The 18834-nt window shown below is 38.8% G+C and overlaps 1 protein-coding gene and 1 long non-coding RNA gene across 3 annotated transcripts in view; both read right to left on the reverse strand.

The window, feature by feature from the left end:
- Window positions 1-18834, reverse strand: part of MAEL (maelstrom spermatogenic transposon silencer) — a 57385-nt gene that overhangs the window by 24328 nt on the left and 14223 nt on the right. For both annotated transcript variants that reach the window (XM_025287430.3, XM_006057299.4), the window contains exons 6-8: window positions 7694-7818; window positions 6851-6905; window positions 6590-6731 (exon numbers count right to left, since the gene is read on the reverse strand). In XM_025287430.3, the coding sequence (XP_025143215.2) occupies window positions 6590-6731; window positions 6851-6905; window positions 7694-7818 (322 nt within the window). The remainder of the gene's footprint in view (window positions 1-6589; window positions 6732-6850; window positions 6906-7693; window positions 7819-18834) is intronic.
- LOC123333945 lies at window positions 9767-12606 on the reverse strand. Its single transcript, XR_006551541.2, has 2 exons — window positions 12289-12606; window positions 9767-10333 (listed from the first exon to the last, which is right to left on the reverse strand). It is a non-coding gene; the product is annotated as an uncharacterized LOC123333945 (long non-coding RNA).

The raw sequence follows: 18834 nt of genomic DNA on the forward strand, positions 1-18834 counted from the left end.
GGGTCAGGAAGATCCCCTGGAGAAGGGAATGGCTACCCACTCCAGTATTCTTGCCTGAAGAATCCCAAAGACAGAGGAGCCTGGTGGGCTGCAGTCCCCAGGGTCACAAAGAGTCAGACATGACTGAGTGACTAACACTTAAAAGAAATTTTACAGAACTAGACTGAATTGTTTTGTTTGAACTGTGCTAATATACTTCATATTCAAAATGTAATAAAACCAACAAATATGGGCAAAAACAAACTGGAATAAATCAAGCAAATAAACTATTTCAAATGAATAATTTAACCACAGCGAAGGAGAAAAAAAAGAACAAATTCCAGTAATTTTTTTTTTTTTGGCCATATCCTGCAGCATGAGGGATCTTAGCTTCCTGACCAGAAATCAAACCCTGTGCCCCTTGTAGTGGAGCATGAGCTCTTAACCACTGGACCACCAGTCCCTCACCAATAACTTTTTGACTAACCTCTGACTAACAAACAAAACTGAAAAAAAGATTCTAAACTGTTAATATGTCTTTTTTAAATGGTGGTATCACTTAATTTTACAACAACCTAATACATTCTAGGACTGAACCAACAAAATTGTTGAGCATCAGGTTTTTCCACACAGAAAAGCAATACAAAAATGGAAAACTAGAGAACTCTATGGTTTTAAATGGCAATTGCAGGTTTATGTATGAACTCATGATGAGATGAAGACAGAGAGGGAGGAAGAAAGGGAGGAAGGAGTGGGCAGGTGAGTCTAGCCACGTAAAAATGTGTACTAAGGGTAGTACACAACACATTTCCTAGCTCTCTCCACTAAGGAGAACTAGAACCAAAGATGCTCTAGTAGGAATGTACACCTAGCACCCAGATTCTATCTCCTAAATACTCTCCTCCATTAAACAGAATCAGGGTTCCTTGGATAAATGGCTAATTTAAAGCTAGAGAAGGGAAAGTAAAAGATGAACCTGGAATATTTGGAGCTGGAAAAGCAAAGAAACACTGAAAGAATGAGGCAGCATTGTAAAATTTGACAACAACAAAACCCAAACTCCAAACAAACAACAAAGAAACCACTGGCTATAAAGAAACCAATCTGAGCAAAAAATAAGTTAATAAGACATTACAGCTCACTGAGTAAGATACTAGGAATATATAAGCCCATAATCATAAACGAAAGAAAAAGTCAGCCAAAAGGAAAAGCTTCGTACAGTAGAATGCTAGTACATGCACAGACAACAACCAAATTACAGCACCACCATTTCACAAATATAGTCATAACTGACTAGCAGATGATAAGCTAGCAGATTAAAGATTAAAGAATAGATAATCTACCAAATTTCAAAGACTCTCCAAACAGAATATTAATTGTACAGTGAAAAAGAATAACTTTTCAATGGAAAAATTTGGCTGACATTATCTCAAGCAAGTGATCAAAATTATCAGTAATGAGATTAAAATCAGATGCCTCCAGATCTGACACATCTGAGAAGAGACATCACTTTTGAAGTACTCTTGCTAAAAATATACAACCTCATACTAGTGAAATTATTTGCAGGGAAGAAATAAGACACAGACATAGAAAACAGACTTATGGACATGGAAGAAGGGGAGGAAGGTGAGAGTGGATATATGGAGAGAGTGACATGGAAATATACATCACAGTATATAAAATAGATGCCAATGGGAATTTGCTGTATGACTCAGGGAACTCAATCTGAGGCTCTGTAACAACCTAGACCAGAAGGACGGGGAGAGAGGTGGGAGGGAGGTTCAAAAGGGAGGGGGGATATATATATCTATATATATATATAGATAGATAGATATATATATAGAGAGAGAGTTGATTCATGTTGATGTTTGGCAGAAACCAACACAATACTGTAAAGCAATTATCCTTCAATTAAAAATAAATAAATTACACACACACACAACCCCAATCTAACCATGAGGAAATATAAGCAAACTCATACTGAGAAAAATTTTACAAAGTAACTGGCCTGCACTCTTCAAAAAGGTCAAGACCACCAAAGTCTAAGATTAATGAATAATTCCAGGTTAAAAGGATCCTAAAGAGACATAATAACTAAATGTAACATGTCATCATGGGTTGGACCCTAGGTGTTTATTTTTTGCTACAGAAGACCTTATTAGAACCAGCAAAATATGAATATAGCCTTTAGATTAGACAGTAATATTGATCACACGGACCACAGCCGTGTCTAACACAATCAAACTAAGCCATGCCTTGTAGGTCCACCCAAGATGGGTGGGTCATAGCAGAGAGGTCTGACAGAATGTTGTCCGCTGGAGAAGGGAATGGCAAACCACTTCAGTATTCTTGCCTTGAGAACCCCATGAACAGTATGAAAAGGCAAAATGATAGGATACTGAAAGGGGAACTCCTCGGGTCGGTAGATGCCCAATATGCTACTGGAGATCAGTGGAGAAATAACTCCAGGAAGAATGAAGGGATGGAGCAAAAGCAAAAACAATACCCAGTTGTGGATGTGACTGGTGATAGAAGCAAGGCCTGGTGCTGTAAAGAGCAATATTGCATAGGAACCTGGAATGTTCAGATCAGATGTTAGGTCCATGAATCAAGGCAAATTCAGTTCAGTTAGTTCAGTTGCTCAGTCATGTCCGACTCTTTATGATCCTATGAATCGCGGCATGCCAGGCCTCCCTGTCCATCACCAACTCCCGGAGCTCACTCAAACTCACGTCTATCGAGTCTGTGATGCCATCCAGCCATCTCATCCTCTGTCATCCCCTTCTCCTCCGGCCCCCAATCCCTCCCAGCATCAGGGTCTTTTCCAATGAGTCAGCTCTTCGCATGAGGTGGCCAAAGTATTGGAGTTTCAGCTTTAGCATCATTCCTTCCAAAGAACACCCTGGGCTGATCTCCTTTAGAATGGACTGGTTGGATCTCCTTGCAGTCCAAGGGACTCTCAAGAGTCTTCTCCAACACAAGGCAAATTGGAGTGGTCAAATAGGAGATGGCAAGACTGAAAGTCAACATTCCTGGAATCAGCGAACTAAAATGGACTGAAATGGGTGAATTTAACTCAGATGACCATTATATCTACTACTGTGGGCAAGAATCCCCTAGAAGAAATGGAGTAGCCATCCTGGTCAACAAAAGAGTTTGAAATGCAGTACTTGGATGAAATCTCAAAAATGACGGAATGACCTCTGTTCGTTTCCAAGGAAAATCATTCAATATCACGGTAATCCAAGCCTATGCCCCAACCAGTAACGCTGAAGAAACTGAAGTTGAATGGTTATATGAAGACCTACAAGAGCTTTTAGAACTACCACCCAAAAAAGATGTCCTTTTCATTATAGGGGATTGAAATGCAAAAGTAGGAAGTCAAGAAACACCTGGGGTAACAGGCAAATTTGGCCTTGGAGTATGGAATAAAGGACAAAGGCCAATAGAGTTTTGCCAAGAGAAAGCACTGGTCATAGCAAACACCCTCTTCCAACAACACAAGAGAAGACTCTACACATGGACATCACCAGATGGTCAACACTGAAATCAGACTGATAATATTCTTTGCAGCCAAAGATGGAGAAGTCAACAAAAACAAGACTGGGAGCTGACTGTGGCTCAGATCATGAACTCCTTATTGCCAAATTCAGACTGAAATTGAAGAAAGTAGGAAAAACCACTAGACCATTCAGGTATAACCTAAATCAAATCCCTTATGATTATACAGTGGAAGTAAGAAATAGATTTAAGGGACCAGACCTGATAAACAAAGTGCCTGATGAATTATGGATGGTGGTTCATGACATTGTACAGAAGACAGGGATCAAGACCATTCTCATGGAAAAGAAATGCAAAAAAGCAAAATGGCTGTCTGAGGAGGCTTTACAAATAGTTGTGAAAAGAAGAGAAGTGAAAAGCAGAGGAGAAAAGGAAAGATATAAGCATCTGAATGCAGGGTTCCAAAGAATAACAAGGAGAGATAAGTAAGCCTTCCTCAGCGATCAATGCAAAGAAATAGAGGAAAACAATAGAATGGGAAAGACTAGAAATCTCTTCAAGAAAATTAGAGATACCAAGGGAACATTTCATGCAAAGATGGGCTCGATAAAGGACAGAAATGGTATGGACCCAAGAGAAGCAGAAGACATTAAGAAGAGGTGGCAAGAATACACAGAAGAACTCTACAAAAAAGAGCTTCATGACCCAGATAATCATGATGGTGTCATTACTCACCTAGAACCAGACATCCTGGAATGTGAAGTCAACTGGGCCTTGGAAAGCATCACTACGAACAAAGCTAGTGGAGATGATGGAATTCCAGGTGAGCTATTTCAAATCCTGAAAGATGATCCTGTGAAAGTGCTGCACTCAATATGCCAGCAAATTTGGAAAACTCAGCAGTCTCCATAGGACTGGAAAAGGTCAGTTTTCATTCCAATCCCAAAGAAAGGCAATGCCAAAGAATGCTCAAACTACTGCACAATTGCACTCATCTCACACACTAGTAAAGTAATGCTCAAAATTCTCCAAGCCAGGCTTCAGCAATACGTGAACCATGAACTTCCAGATGTTCAAGCTGGATTTAGAGAAGGCAGAGGAACCAGATATCAAATTGCCAACATCCGCTGGATCATGGAAAAAGCAAGAGAGTTGCAGAAAAACATCTATTTCTGCTTTATTGACTATGCCAAAGCCTTTGACTGTGTGGATCACAATAAACTGTGGAAAATTCTGAAAGAGATGGGAATACCAGACCACCTGACCTGCCTCTTGAGAAACCTATATGCAGGTCAAGAAGCCACAGTTAGAACTGGACATGGAACAACAGACTGGTTCCAAATAGGAACAGGAGTACGTCAAGGCTGTATATTGTCACCCTGTTTATTTAACTTCTATGCAGAGTACATCATGAGAAATGCTGGGCTGGAAGAAGCACAAGCTGGAATCAAGATTGCCGGGAAAAATATCAATAACCTCAGATATGCAGACGACACCACCCTTATGGCAGAAAGTGAAGAGGAACTAAAGAACCCCTTGATGAAAGTGAAAGAGGACAGTTAAAATGTTGGCTTAAAGCTCAACATTCAGAAAATGAAGATCATGGCATCTGGTCCCATCACTTCATGGGAAATAGATGGGGAAACAGTGTCAGACTTTGTTTTTTGGGGGGCTCCAAAATTACTGCAGATGGTGACTGCAGCCATGAAATTAAAAGATGCTTACTCCTTGGAAGGAAAGTTATAACCAACCTAGATAGCATATTCAAAAGTAGAGACATTACTTTGCCAACAAAGGTTTGTCTAGTCAAGGCTATGGTTTTTCCAGTGGTCATGTATGGATGTGAGAGTTGGACTGTGAAGACAGCTGAGTGCCAAAGAGTTGATGCTTTTGAACTGTGGTGTTAGAGAAGACTCTTGAGAGTCCCTTGGACTGCAAGGAGATGCAACCAGTCCATCCTAAAGGAGATCAGTCCTGGGTGTTCATTGGAAGGACTGATGCTGAAGCTGTAACTCCAATACTTTGGCCACCTCATGCGAAGAGCTGACTCACTGGAAAAGACTCTGATGCTGGGAGGGATTGGGGGCCGGAGGAGAAGGGGATGACAGAGGATGAGATGGCTGGATGGCATCACTGACTCGATGGATGTGAGTTTGAGTGAACTCCGGGAGTTGGTGATGGACAGGGAGGCCTGGCGTGCTGTGATTCATGGGGTCGCAAACAGTCAACACTACTGAGCAACTGAACTGAACTGATTGTAGCAATGGTAATATACTGTTTTGATAACTGTATTGTGGCAATACACATGTTCCTGTTCTTACGAACATTTCTGATATTCAGGGTGAAAAGGCATGGGGCAGCAACTCACTCTTAAGTGGTTGAGAAAAAGAAACTGTTTATTTTTATAAACATATTAAAATATTAGCAATTAGAATCTGAGAATGGTATATACAATTTCCTTGTACTGCTGCTAAGTAACTTCAGTCGTGTCCGACTCTGTGTGACCCCACAGACGGCAGCCCACCAGGCTCCCTGGTCCCTGGGATTCTCCAGGCAAGAACACTGGAGTGGGTTGCCATTTCCTTCTCCAATGCAGGAAAGTGAAAAGTGAAAGTGAAGTCGCTCAGTCGTGCCCAACTCTTAGCGACCCCATGGACTGGAGCCCACCAGGCTCCTCCATCCATGGGATTTTCCAGGCAAAAGTACTGGAGTGGGGTGCCATTGCCTTCTCCGTTCCTTGTACTAGAGTCTTTCAAATTTTCTGTAAGCCTGAAATATCAAAATAAAAAATACTTTCCATTTCATTTTTATATTTCTTTTAAGAATTCTATGTAATAGAGTATTTATTTAAATGGATACTATATACTTTCATCAATACAGACACTCTAAATGATAAAACACTGTCATTTTATTTAGTATTTTGCTTTTGCTTTTAGTGATAAACAAAGTAACAATGTATCTTATAATCAGTGAAACCTTATATTCAAGGAAATACAATGATTCCAAAGTTTCATAGGAAAGTCCTGCTTTAAATGGCACAAACTAATCCTACTGTATTTCTCAGTTCAGAAAAAAGTCAGTATTATTATCACAAAATCACATTAAGTACCTTGTGTTGCTAGAATAATCCCACATGGCCACCTCTAGGAGGCTCCGAACCCAGGTCTTGGAAGGCTCCTTCAGAAATTTTTGCTGGTAGATCCCTACTACAAGATCCTCTACAGTGAGAAGTTCTAGATCTTGTCTGATTTCTTCCATTGGTAAATAAAAACAAACATAAAATTAGTGAATTCAGGTACACAGAACATGTACATCAAAATGGAAACACACATACTAAAATGCATTTGAGCAGTGGCCCAGTTTAACTTACCTGATGACTTTGCCATATGCTTCAAACACCAGTTGACTCTGGCTCTATCATCAGACTAGAGAAGGGAAAAAATTTTACTTGTATTTTCTTCTATCCTGTTACTTTCAATTAATAAGGCCCTTTCAAACTGTGGGAGGGAGGATGGGCAAGGGGAAGGGAAAGGCTGAAGAGTCCACGATAACTAAATGAGAATGGTTTAAAAAAAAAAAAAAAAAAAGGGCAACCTATACTAGAAAATACTGCTAATAATAACCAGTTACGTTCATAAGGCATTGTTAACATACTTTATGAACAGCAAGTGAGACTTAGGGTAGGCAAACGAAACCAATGTTCAGAAAAAGATAAGATGATTTGTGTTCATGGTGAGAAATGTTTGATTTTTACTGTTTTATTAATAAAACAGTAAGGTTAAAACCCAATTCTACTACTTCAAGCCTGAAAGAATTTACACAAAACAAAGAATAAAATTGCAAAAAGAAGATCAAGGAATTACTACAAAAATAGTTCTGAATAAATGGTACTCTTGCCTGGAAGTGATAGGTGTACAAACTAGAAACCCATCCTTCAGGGTAAAAAGATATTGAAGATATTTCAGAAGGAGGAACTATGAACATGAAATCTACCAAAGGTGAAATATATTCAGTTACTGCAGTCTTCAAAATCCCTCCAATATTACACAAATGTAGAAGAAAAGGCATTATACATACCTAATTACATTCAAAGCAACTAAAAATGAACATATTTTAACACACAGTTAAGACACAGGCGAAAGTTCTTTCTTTGGATATCTTTCATGGATTTTCTAAGTAGATGACTTAAAAGAAATTCTTATGTTGAAATTACCTTGCAGTAGATAGGGGGCCAGTTCCCTGGGTTTGGATGAATGAATCTATAAAGATTTTCTAACACAGTTGCTTGGTCATGCCCAGATTCAAAGTGTGAAATAGGAATCTTGTGACTAGAATCACCTGAAGGAAATAAAAAGATAGGTAGGAGTTAAAATTTGACCAAGACAGATATTATGGATTAGGTATAGAAGGGTGGGTATAGGAAGGAGTAGTGGGTAACTTGTATTTAAGTACTTGTACCAAGCCTGGTTATGGTCAGGTACTTTACAAATTTTATCCCATAATATTATAAAATAGGTAATATACATATTAGAGAACAGAGAACTGAGAATCACAGAAGTTAACAGTAAGTTAACAGCTGGTGAACAGTGGAGTCAGGACTCAAGCCCAGGCTTGTAAAGTGAAAGTAGCAGTGTTTTCACCATTTCTAAGCTGCTCTTCACGAATCTGTTTTATTAAAAAGGCTGGAGACCTTGTAAACCAGTAATGACTGGTTTTTAGAAGGTTGTAAAATGGTATTTCCACTTCCAGTAAAATACAGACCAAGTAATACAAACTTCCCACAAAAATTTAGGATATCAAAAACAGCTACAGTAGCAAGGAATTATTAGGTCAAAAGCAAAATAAGCCACAGAGGTGATCAAATGCAAAGAGAGGTGATCAAAATGCAAAGAAGTCAGAGAGGTCAGCCTAACTCCGGAGGCAGTTTTTACCCTGGAGTCATTTGCTAATTCCTTAATAGGAAGTTTACTGGCTAAGAAGTTGTGTTCCAGACAGCTTTGGGGGCCTGGTTTGTGAGACCCCTGGTGTCTAGAAAAAGCAATCATAAATCCTTTCTAGAAGAGAAATATCAACCTCGTTACCTTAAACCATTTTTTTTCCAGATAATCTATATGAATAAACCAGGTAAATACACACGAAAGAGTGAGAACCAAGACAAAAGTTGAAAGACAAAATCGAGTCCAGAAGCAGAAGTTTCTGGACATAGATTTTAAATAATCATGCTTATTATTTGATGAGATCAAATTACAAATTTCAACATAAAATTGGAAACTATTAAGAAAAAGAATGCTAGGAACTCTCTGGTGGTCTAGTGATGGGGACTTGGCATTTTCACTGCTGGGGCCCTGGGTTCAATCCTTCAAGCAGCGCTGTGCAGCCAATTAAAAAAATAATACAGGAAGAGTTCAAGTTCTGGTAATGACAGACTAAGGAAAAGATAGAACACATCAAACACCTGCTTGAAGGCACTGCAGAGATACAAATGAAGAGAGGAATTGTAAGTCCAAAATCTTAAAATGAAGAAATCCTAGAGAGCTGAATCTGGCAGTTGGGTAGAAGAGATACAGAGACTGAGAAACTGAGATTTCTACAGACCTAGAGCTAGTAAGAATTTAAACTATTACTCCAGAATTACTTGTGTATATATAAAAATTTATAAAAAATACTCAATTGTCTTCTGGCCTCCACTGTTAATGCTGTGAAGCCCATTATAGACTTTACTGATGATTTCTTTGCATGTGTGCCAAGTCATATCTACTGTTCAGCACTCAGAAATGACAAGACCTGTTAAGAGAGCTGAATATGTGACTGAACATCAAGATAAACAGACTACAAAAATATATCCAAAAAAGAAGATCCCCATAATAGTTAACCAACATAAAACTTTAAAAAACAAGGTTTATTATGTTCAAGGAAATAAAATTACTGATAACTTAAACAGAACCATAAAAAAGAACAAATGTAGACTCAAAAACTGAAAATACATTCCCCAAACCATTTTAGAATGGCAAAACAGCCTTGATGAGAAAATAAAGATTAACCTCAGGTTTAACAGGAATGCACAAATCCTAAAACAAACTATTGGCTTGTCCAAAAAGTTTGGTTTTTCTGTAAAACGGCTCTAGTAGTGCTTAGGTGTCTTTAACTTCATTCAAAACAGTTTTGTTGCATTGTATTGTAACAGTTGTCATATCAGTGTGCATTTTAAAGAGTTTACCAAAACTGCTGAATTTTTCTGAAGCCATTTTAATATTGAAGACGGAAGGGAAAAAAAGCCACATTTTCAGAATAATATGCTTTATTATTTCAAGGTAAAAACGCAACTGAAGCACAAAGAAAGACTTGTAAAGTATATAGAAAAGGTCTTGTGACTGATCAGATGTGCCAAAAGTGGTTTGCCCAGTTTCATGGTAGAGATTTCTTGCTGGACGATGCTCCACGGTTGGGCAGACCAGTTGAAGGCGACAGCAATCAAACTGAGACATGGAGAACAATGAACTTTATTCCCCATGGGAGATAAGTGACATACTCAGAATATCAACTCAACCACTGAAAATCAAAACACTATGGTAACTGCTTTTATTAAATATGTTTGGGCTGCACATGAGGAAAAAAAAAACACAACCTTCTTGATCATATTTCTGAATGCAATTCTCTACTTAAAACATAACAAAAACATTTCGTTTTCTGAATAAATTGTGATGGGTGATAAAAAGCACATACAGTATAATAATGTAAGTGGAAGATATCACGGGGCAAGCAAAATGAACCACCACCAACCACACCAAAGGCCGATCTTCATCCAAGAAGGTGATGGTGTGTACATGGTGGGACTGGAAGGGATGAGCTTCTTCTGGAAAACCAAACGATTCATTCCAATAATTACTACTCCCAATTAGACCAACAGAAAGCAGCACTCAATGAAAAGCATCCAGAATTAGCCAAAAGAAAACAGAATCTTCCATCAGGATAACACTAGTTTGCATGTTTCTTTGATGACCAGGCAAAAGTTGTTAAAGCTTGGCTGGGAAGTTCTGATTTATCCACCATACTCACTAGCCATTGCACCTTCAAATTTCCATTTATTTTTATCTTTACAAACTTATTTTAAAGAAAAAAATTTCAATTCCCTGGTGTAAAATGCACCTGGAATAATTCTTTGTTCTAAAAGGAAGATGGAATTATGAAGTTGCTGAAAAATGGTAGAAGTAAGTGGAAAAAAATGGTGAATCACTGTTTAATAAAGCTCTTGGTAAAAATGAAAAACGTGTCCTTTTACTTTTTAAAAACCAAAGGAACTTTTTGATCAACGCATATTAGCAAACTGAATCCAGCAATTTATTTAAGAGTTATATAGTGAAAATGCTGGATTTGTTCGTGGAATGTAAGGTTAGTTTTTAAGATTAGTAAATCACCATATAAACAAAAGACACAAATTCTGATATACAGAAAGAGTATTCATTAAAATATGCAACTGATATCTCTAGTGAAACTGGGAACAAAAGGGAACTTCTTTATCCTGATAAACAGTATATACCAAAACTAAAAAAGAGAGAGAAAAACGATAGCAAACAGAACACTCACTGGTGAAAGATTAGAAACGAGAGTTCACAGCCAGCACACCAGGACAAACAGGTTTTAAGTGTTTTAAATAAAAGATACAGACTAAAAGAAGTCATTTCACAAATATAAGGAACTTTCTAAAAACCTCAGAGTTTAGCAAAGGTGGGATAAAACCAAAACAAAAAATAAACAATTAGAAAATATAATTTTGATTCAATTTAAAAAATACTAAAGAGAATAATTTTTAAATAAAATTAATTTTATTTCTGAGAAAAAAATACAATTGAGATCTATTACATATAATTAGCAAGAAAAATGATAAGCTATAACTAATAAGATAAAGACTCTAGAGAAAACTAAGACTTTATTATAAAGAACTACACATTTAAAAAATAAGAGTAGCTCTATATTAAAACATTTCTAACTGGGGAATTTTTGCAGAAACCAACGCCAGTGGCATTAATATGTCTCTGGTCAAAAATGTGTAAACATAAAGAATATCATGAAGCTGTCAGTTCTTTTCAAAATGATTCAAAGATTTAAATATATTCAAAATACTGAGATTAGTTTCTCTGCACAGAGGACAAGAAGGCAAAGTAAAAGGACCTGAGTTCACCTCCTCTCGCTAAGAGTCAGACACGACTGAGAGACTTCATTTTCACCTTTCACTTTCATGCATTGGAAAAGGAAATGGCACCCCACTCCCGTACTCTTGCCTGGAGAATCCCAGGGACGGGGGAGCCTGGTGGGCTGCCGTCTATGGGGTCGCACAGAGTTGGACACGACTGAAGTGACTTAGCAGCAGCAGGAGACACTAAAAATCACAACTAACTGCTGAAAAACTAGCAATCAAGAGGACTGGAACCTCTCCATAAAATATTCTACCTCCAAAAACAAAAAAACACCACCACAACAAGATGGTGGGGGCACATTTGCAAAATAATCAAATCTCACACCTGCCAGTTGGGTGAAGCACAAACTGGAAAATAATTATATCTCAGAAGTTCTCCCACAGGCATGACACTTCTGAGCCCTGTGTCAAGCTCCTTAGTCTGGGGGCCTGATATTGGGAGGAGGAGCCACCAGAGCCATTTGGCTTTGAAGGCTAGCAAGGCTTGCTACAAGAGCTCCAGAGGGCTGGAGGGAAGCAGAAACCCCGCTCTTGGAGAGCACACACAAGATCTCACGTGTACCAGGACCCAGGGGGAAAAGCAGCAGCTTCATAGGAGTCTGGGCTAGACTCACCTGCTGGTCCTAGAGGATCGTCTTGCGAGGCAGGGGCTGCTGTGGTTCACTGTGGGGACAAGAGCACTGGTGGTGGCAAAGGTTCTGGGCCATGCACACTGCTGTGAGCTGTCCTGAAGGATACCATTTTAATGCCAGGTGCTAGCCCCACCCAACAGCCTGAAGCTTCCAGTGCTGAGATGCCTCAAGCCAAAAAATAAACAGGCTGGGAACATATCCCTACTCAGCAGACAAGCTGCTTCAAGTTTTCCTGAGCTCAGTGAAGTGACCGACTCAGTGTCTGACTCTTTGCGACCCCATGGACTGTAGCCTACCAGGCTCCTCCCCTCCATGGGATTCTCCAGGCAAGAGTACTGGAGTGGGTTGCCATTTCCTTCTCCAGGGGATCTTCCTGAGCTCAAAGCTGCCTCTAAACACAATCTTTGCCACTGCCCTGCCCGCCAGAGGAACAGGACCCAGCTCCAACCACCAGGGGGCAGACACCAGAAGAAAAATGAATTACAACCCTGTAGCCAATGGGACTACAAAGACAGAAAGTGAGACAAAGTGGGATGACAGAGGAATAGGTTCCAGATGAAGGAACAACAAAAAAAAACACTAAGTGGAGACAGACAATCTACCTGAAAAAATTGAGTGTAATGACAGTAAAGAGGATCCAAAATCTTGGAAAAAGAATGGAGGCACAGACCAAGAAGACACAAGAAATGTTCAACGAAGAGCCAGATGATATAAAGAACAAACAGAGTGGAAAATGCAGTAACTGAAAAATACACTAGAAGGAATCAATAGCAAAATCAATGAGGCAGAAGAATGGATAAGTGAGCTGGAAGACAGAATGGTGGAACTCACGGCTGTGGAACAGAATAAAGAAAACAAAAGAAAAAAGAATAAAAAGAAATGAGGACAGTTTAAGAGAACTCTGAGACAATATTAAATGCACGAGCATTCATGTTATAGGGGTCCTGAAAGATGTAGAGAAAGGGCCTGACAAAATATTTGAAGATATAATATCTGAAAACTTCCCTATTATGGAAAAGTCACCCAAGTTGAGGAGGCAGAGTCATGTACAACAGAAACCCAAGGAGGAATGTGCCAAGACACATGTTAACCAAATTGATAAAAATAAAAGACAAAAATAAAATATTAAAAGCAACAAGGGAAAAGCAACAAATAACATTAAGAGAATCCCTGTAAGGTTATCAGCTGATTCTTCAGGAGAAACTCTACAGGCCAGAAGATAATGGTTGGACATATTTAAAATGATGAAGGGAAAAATGACAACCAAAAATACTCTACTCAGCAAGGCTCTCATTCATATTTTATGCAGAAATCAAAAGCTTTATAGACAAGCAAAAGTTGTGAGAATTCAGCACTACCAAGCCAGTTTCATAACAAATACTACAGGAACTTCTCTAAATGGAAATGAAAAGGCTGCAACTAGAAACAAAATTACAAATAGGAAAGCTCACCAGTACACACAGTAAAAACAGGAAATAACTCACACAGAATGAGTAGAGTACAAATGCAGGATAATGGAAACACATTTGAAATTAAGAGACCAGCAACTTAATCTTGGATATATAGACTTCTATGTAAACAGATCAAGTGCTCCAACCAAAAGACATACAGTGGTTGAATGCCCAAAAATAAGACCACATATATGCTGTTTACAAGAGAACCACTTCAGATCTAGGGATACATACAGACTGAAAGTGAGGAAATGGAAAACGACATTCCATGCAAAAGAAAATCAACAATGGAATAATACTCGTATCAGAAAAAATGAGCTTCAAAATAAAGACATACAAGATACAAAGAAGGATACTACCCAATGATCAAGTTCAGTTCAGTTGCTCAGTCGTGTCCGATTCTTTGTGACCACCATGGACTGCAGCACAGCAGACCTCCCTGTCCATCACCATCTCCCAGAGTTTACTCAAACTCATGCCCATTGAGTCAGTAATGTCATCCAACTATCTCATCCTCTGCCATCCCCTTCTCCTCCTGTCTTCAATCTTTCCCAGCAACACGGTCTTTTCCAAAGAGTCCGTTCTTCACATCAGGTGGCCAAAGTATTGGAGTTTCAGCTTTAGCATCAGTCCTTCCAATGAATATTCAGGACTGATCTTCTTTAGGATGAACTGGTTGGATCTCCTTGTGGTCCAAAGGACTCTCAAGAGTCTTCTTCAACACCACAGCTCAAAAGCATCAATTCTTTGGTGCTCAGCTTTCTTTATAGTCCAACTCTCACATCAATACATGATTACTGGAAAAACTGTAGCTTTGACTAGATGGACCTTTGTCGGCAAAGTAATGTCTCTGCTTTTGAATATGCTGTCTAGGTTGATCATAAATTCTCTTCCAAGGAGGAAGCGTCTTTAAATTTCATGGCTGCAGTCACCATTTGCAGTGATTTTGGAGCCCCAAAAAATAGTATGACACTGTTTCCCCATCTACTTCCCATGAAGTGATGGGACCAGATGCCATGATCTTAGTTTTCTGAACGTTGAGCTTTAAGCCAACTTTTTCACTCTCCTCTTTCACTTTCATCAAGCAGCTCTTTAGTTCCTCTTCACTTTCTGCCATAAGGGTGATGTCATCTGCATATCTGAGGTTATTGATCCAGCAATCTTGATTGCAGCTTGTACTTCATCTAGCCCAGCTTTTCTCATGATGTACTCTGCATATAAGTTAAATAAACAGGGTGACAATATACAGCCTTGAAGTACTCCTTTCCCAATTTGGAACCAGTCTGTTGCTCCATGTCCAGTTCTAAACTGTAGCTTCCTGATCTGCATACAGATTTCTGAAGAGGCAGGTCAGGTGGTCTGGTATTCCCTTCTCTTTAAGAATTTTCCCGAGTTTGTTGTGGTTCACACTGTCCAAGGCTTTGGCATAGTCAATAAAGCAGACGTTTTTCCGGAACTCTCTAGCTTCTTCAATGATCCAGCGGATGTTGGCAATTTGATCTCTGCTTCTTCAGCCATTTCTAAATCCAGCTTGAACATCTGGAAATTCACAGTTCACGTATTGCTGAAGCCCGGCTCAGAGAATTCTGAGCATTACTTTACTAGCATGTGAGATGAGTGCAAATGTGTGGTACTTTGAGCATTCTTTGGCATTGCCTTTCTTTGGGATTAGAATAAAAACTGACCTTTTCCAGTCCTGTGGCCACTGCTGAGTTTTCCAAATTTGCTGGCATATTGAGTGCAGCACTTTCACAGCATCATCTTTCAGGATTTGAAATAGCTCAACTGGAATTCCATCACCTCCACTAGTATTGTTCATAGTAATGCTTTCTAAGGCCCACTTGACTTCATATTCCAGGATGTCTGGCTCTGGGTGAGTGATCACACCATCATGATTATCTGGGTCATGAAGATTTTTTTGTATAGTTCTTCTGTGTATTCTTGCCACCTCTTCTTAATATCTTCTGCTTCTGTTAGGTCCATACCATTTCTGTCCTTTATCAAGCCCATTGTTGCATGAAATGTTCCCTTGGTATCTCTAATTTTCTTGAAGAGATCTCCAATGTTTCCCATTCTGTTGTTTTCCTCTATTTCTTTGCACTGATCACTGAGGAAGGCTTTCTTATCTCTCCTTGCTATTCTTTGGAACTCTGCATCCAAATGGGTATATCTTTGCTTTTTTCCTTTGCCTCTCACTTTTCTTGTACTAACAGCTATTTGTAAGGCTTCCTCAGACAACCATTTTGCTATTTTGCATTTCTTTTTCTTGGGAATGGTCTTGATCCCTGCCTCCTGTACAATGTTACGAACCTCTGTCCATAGTTCTTCAGGCACTCTGTCTATCAGATCTAATCCCTTGAATCTATTTGTCACTTCTACTGTATAATGATCAAGAGATCAATCCAAAAAGAGGAATTAACAATTTTACATGCAATCAACATAGGAGCAATAATAATATAATGCAAATGCTAACAGTCATAGAGATTCAGGTTTGATCTCTGTGTTGGGAAGAGGAAGAAATGGGCCTCTGGGCCTGGAGGAGGAAATGGAAACCAATTCCAGGATTCTTGTTGGACAGTGGACAGTCCCATGGACAGAGGAGCCTGGCAGGTTACAATCCATAGGGTCACAAGAGTCAGACACAACTGAGCAACTGAACAAGACACACGCACCAGCCATGAAAGGAGAAGTCAACAGTAACACAAGAGTGGGGACTTCAACATTACATTTATATCAACAGACAGAGCATCCAAACCGAAATCAGTAAGAAACACAGGTCTTAAATACACATTAGACAGACAGACTTAACTGATACTTATAGAACATTTCATCTGAAAGCAGCAGAATACAAATTCTTCTCAAGTGCACATGAAACATTCTCCAGGAGTGATCATAGGCTAGGCCACAAAGCAAGCTTGGGTAAAACTGCAATTACATCAATCTTTTCCAACCACAACACTAGAAGTTTTTAAAAATCAAGAAAAAAAAAAACTAAAAAAAAAAAAAACTCAGAGGATAAACAATATGCTGCTAAATAACTAATGGATCATGGGGAAGAAAGAGGAAATAAAAAAATACTTAGGGATAAATGCAAACAAAAGCACGATGATCCAAATTTATGGGATGCATCAAAAGCAGTTCTAAGAGGGAAGTTTATAAGCAATACAATCTTATCTCAGGAAACAAGAAAAATCCATCAAACAAAAAAATCCAACATTATGCCTAGAGCAACCAGAGGAAAAAACAAAAACTTAAAATTAGCAGAAGGAAAGAAAGAGCAGAAATAAATGAAATGGAGACAAAACAATAAATTAAATAGAGACAAAATAAACAATAGACAAGGTCAATGAAACCAAAAGCTGGTTCTTTGAGAAGATAAACAAAATTGATAAACCTGTAGCTAGACTCATCAAGGAAAAAAGGGAGAGGGTTGAACTTAAGACTAGAAGTGAAATAAGTAGAAATTATAATGGATACCACAGAAATACAAAGGATCATAGGAAGCTACTATGAAAAACTACACATCAATAAAATGGACAATCTAGAAGAAACAGACAAATTATTAGAAAAGTGTGTGCATATCTGTGCTCAGTTGCTCAGTTGTGCTCGATTTTTGGAGACCTTATAGACTGTAGCCCACCAAGCTCCTCTGTCCATGGGATTTTCCAGGCAAGAATACTGGAGTGGGTTGCCATTTCCTCCTCCAGGGGGTCTTCCCAACCCAGGAATGGAACCCATGACTCCTGCACTGAGCCACCTGGGAAGCTTATGAGAAAAGTACAACCTTCCAAACCAGGAAGAAACAGAAAATACAAACAGAACAATCACAAGTACTGAGATTGAAACTAATTAAAACACTCCCAACAAAGTTAAGTCCAGGACCAGATGGCACCACAGGCGAGTTCTATTAAACACTTAGAGCAGAGTTAACATCTATCCGTCTGAAACTATTCTGAAAAATGGCACAGGAAGGAACACTTCCAAACTCATTCTATGAGGCCAAAATCAGGCAAAGAAGACACACAAAAATATTAGAGGCCGCTATCAATGAACAAAGATGCAAAAACCTCAGTAAATACTAGCAAACTAAATCCAACAGTGTATTAAAAGGATCATACATCATGATCAAATGGACTTATCCCAAAGATACAAGTATTTTTAAGTATCTCCAAGTCAGTGTGATGCATCCCATTTACAAATTAAAGAAAATCCATAAAAAAGTGGGCACAGATGGAATATACCTCAACATAATAAAGGCCATATATGACAAATTCAACACCATATTCAATGGTGAAAAGCTAAAACATTCCCTCTAAGACCAGGAACAAAACAAGGATGTCTACTCTCACCACTTTCATTGAACATAGTTTGGGAGTCCTAGCCAGGGCAATCAGAGAAGAAAACAAAAGGAATCCAAATTGGAAAAGTAGTAGCATAACCGTCACTGTTTGCAAATGACATGATACTATACATAGAAAATCCTAAAGATGTTACCAGAAAACTTACTACAGTTCATTAATTCAGTAAAATTTTAGGAGACTAAATTGATACACAGAAATCTGTTGCATACTTTTACACTAAGAAAAAAAGAACAGAAAGAAAAAATAAGGAAACCATCTCATTTGCCATCACATCAAAAAGAGTAAAATATCTAGGAATAAACTTAACCTAAAGAGGCAAACAATTAGAACTGGACATGGAATAACAGACTTGTTCCAAATAGGAAAAGGAGTACGTCAAGGCTGTATATTGTCACCGTGCTCATTTAACTTATATGCAGAGTACATCATGAGAAACGCTGGGCTGAAAGAAGCACAAGTTGGAATCAAGATTGCCGGGAGAAATATCAATAACCTCAGATATGCAGATGACACCACCCTTATGGCAGAAAGTGAAGAGGAACTAAAAAGCCTCTTGATGAAGGTGAACGAAGAGAGTGAAAAAGTTGGCTTAAAACCCAACATTCAGACAACGAAGATCATGGCATCTGGTCCCATCACTTCATGGGAAATAGACGGAGAAACAGTGGAAACAGTGTCAGACTTTGTGTTTTTGGGCTCCAAAATCACTGCAGATG

This window comes from Bubalus bubalis, chromosome 6 (genome assembly GCF_019923935.1).
Source record: "Bubalus bubalis isolate 160015118507 breed Murrah chromosome 6, NDDB_SH_1, whole genome shotgun sequence".
Classification (NCBI taxonomy): Eukaryota; Metazoa; Chordata; class Mammalia; order Artiodactyla; family Bovidae; genus Bubalus; species Bubalus bubalis.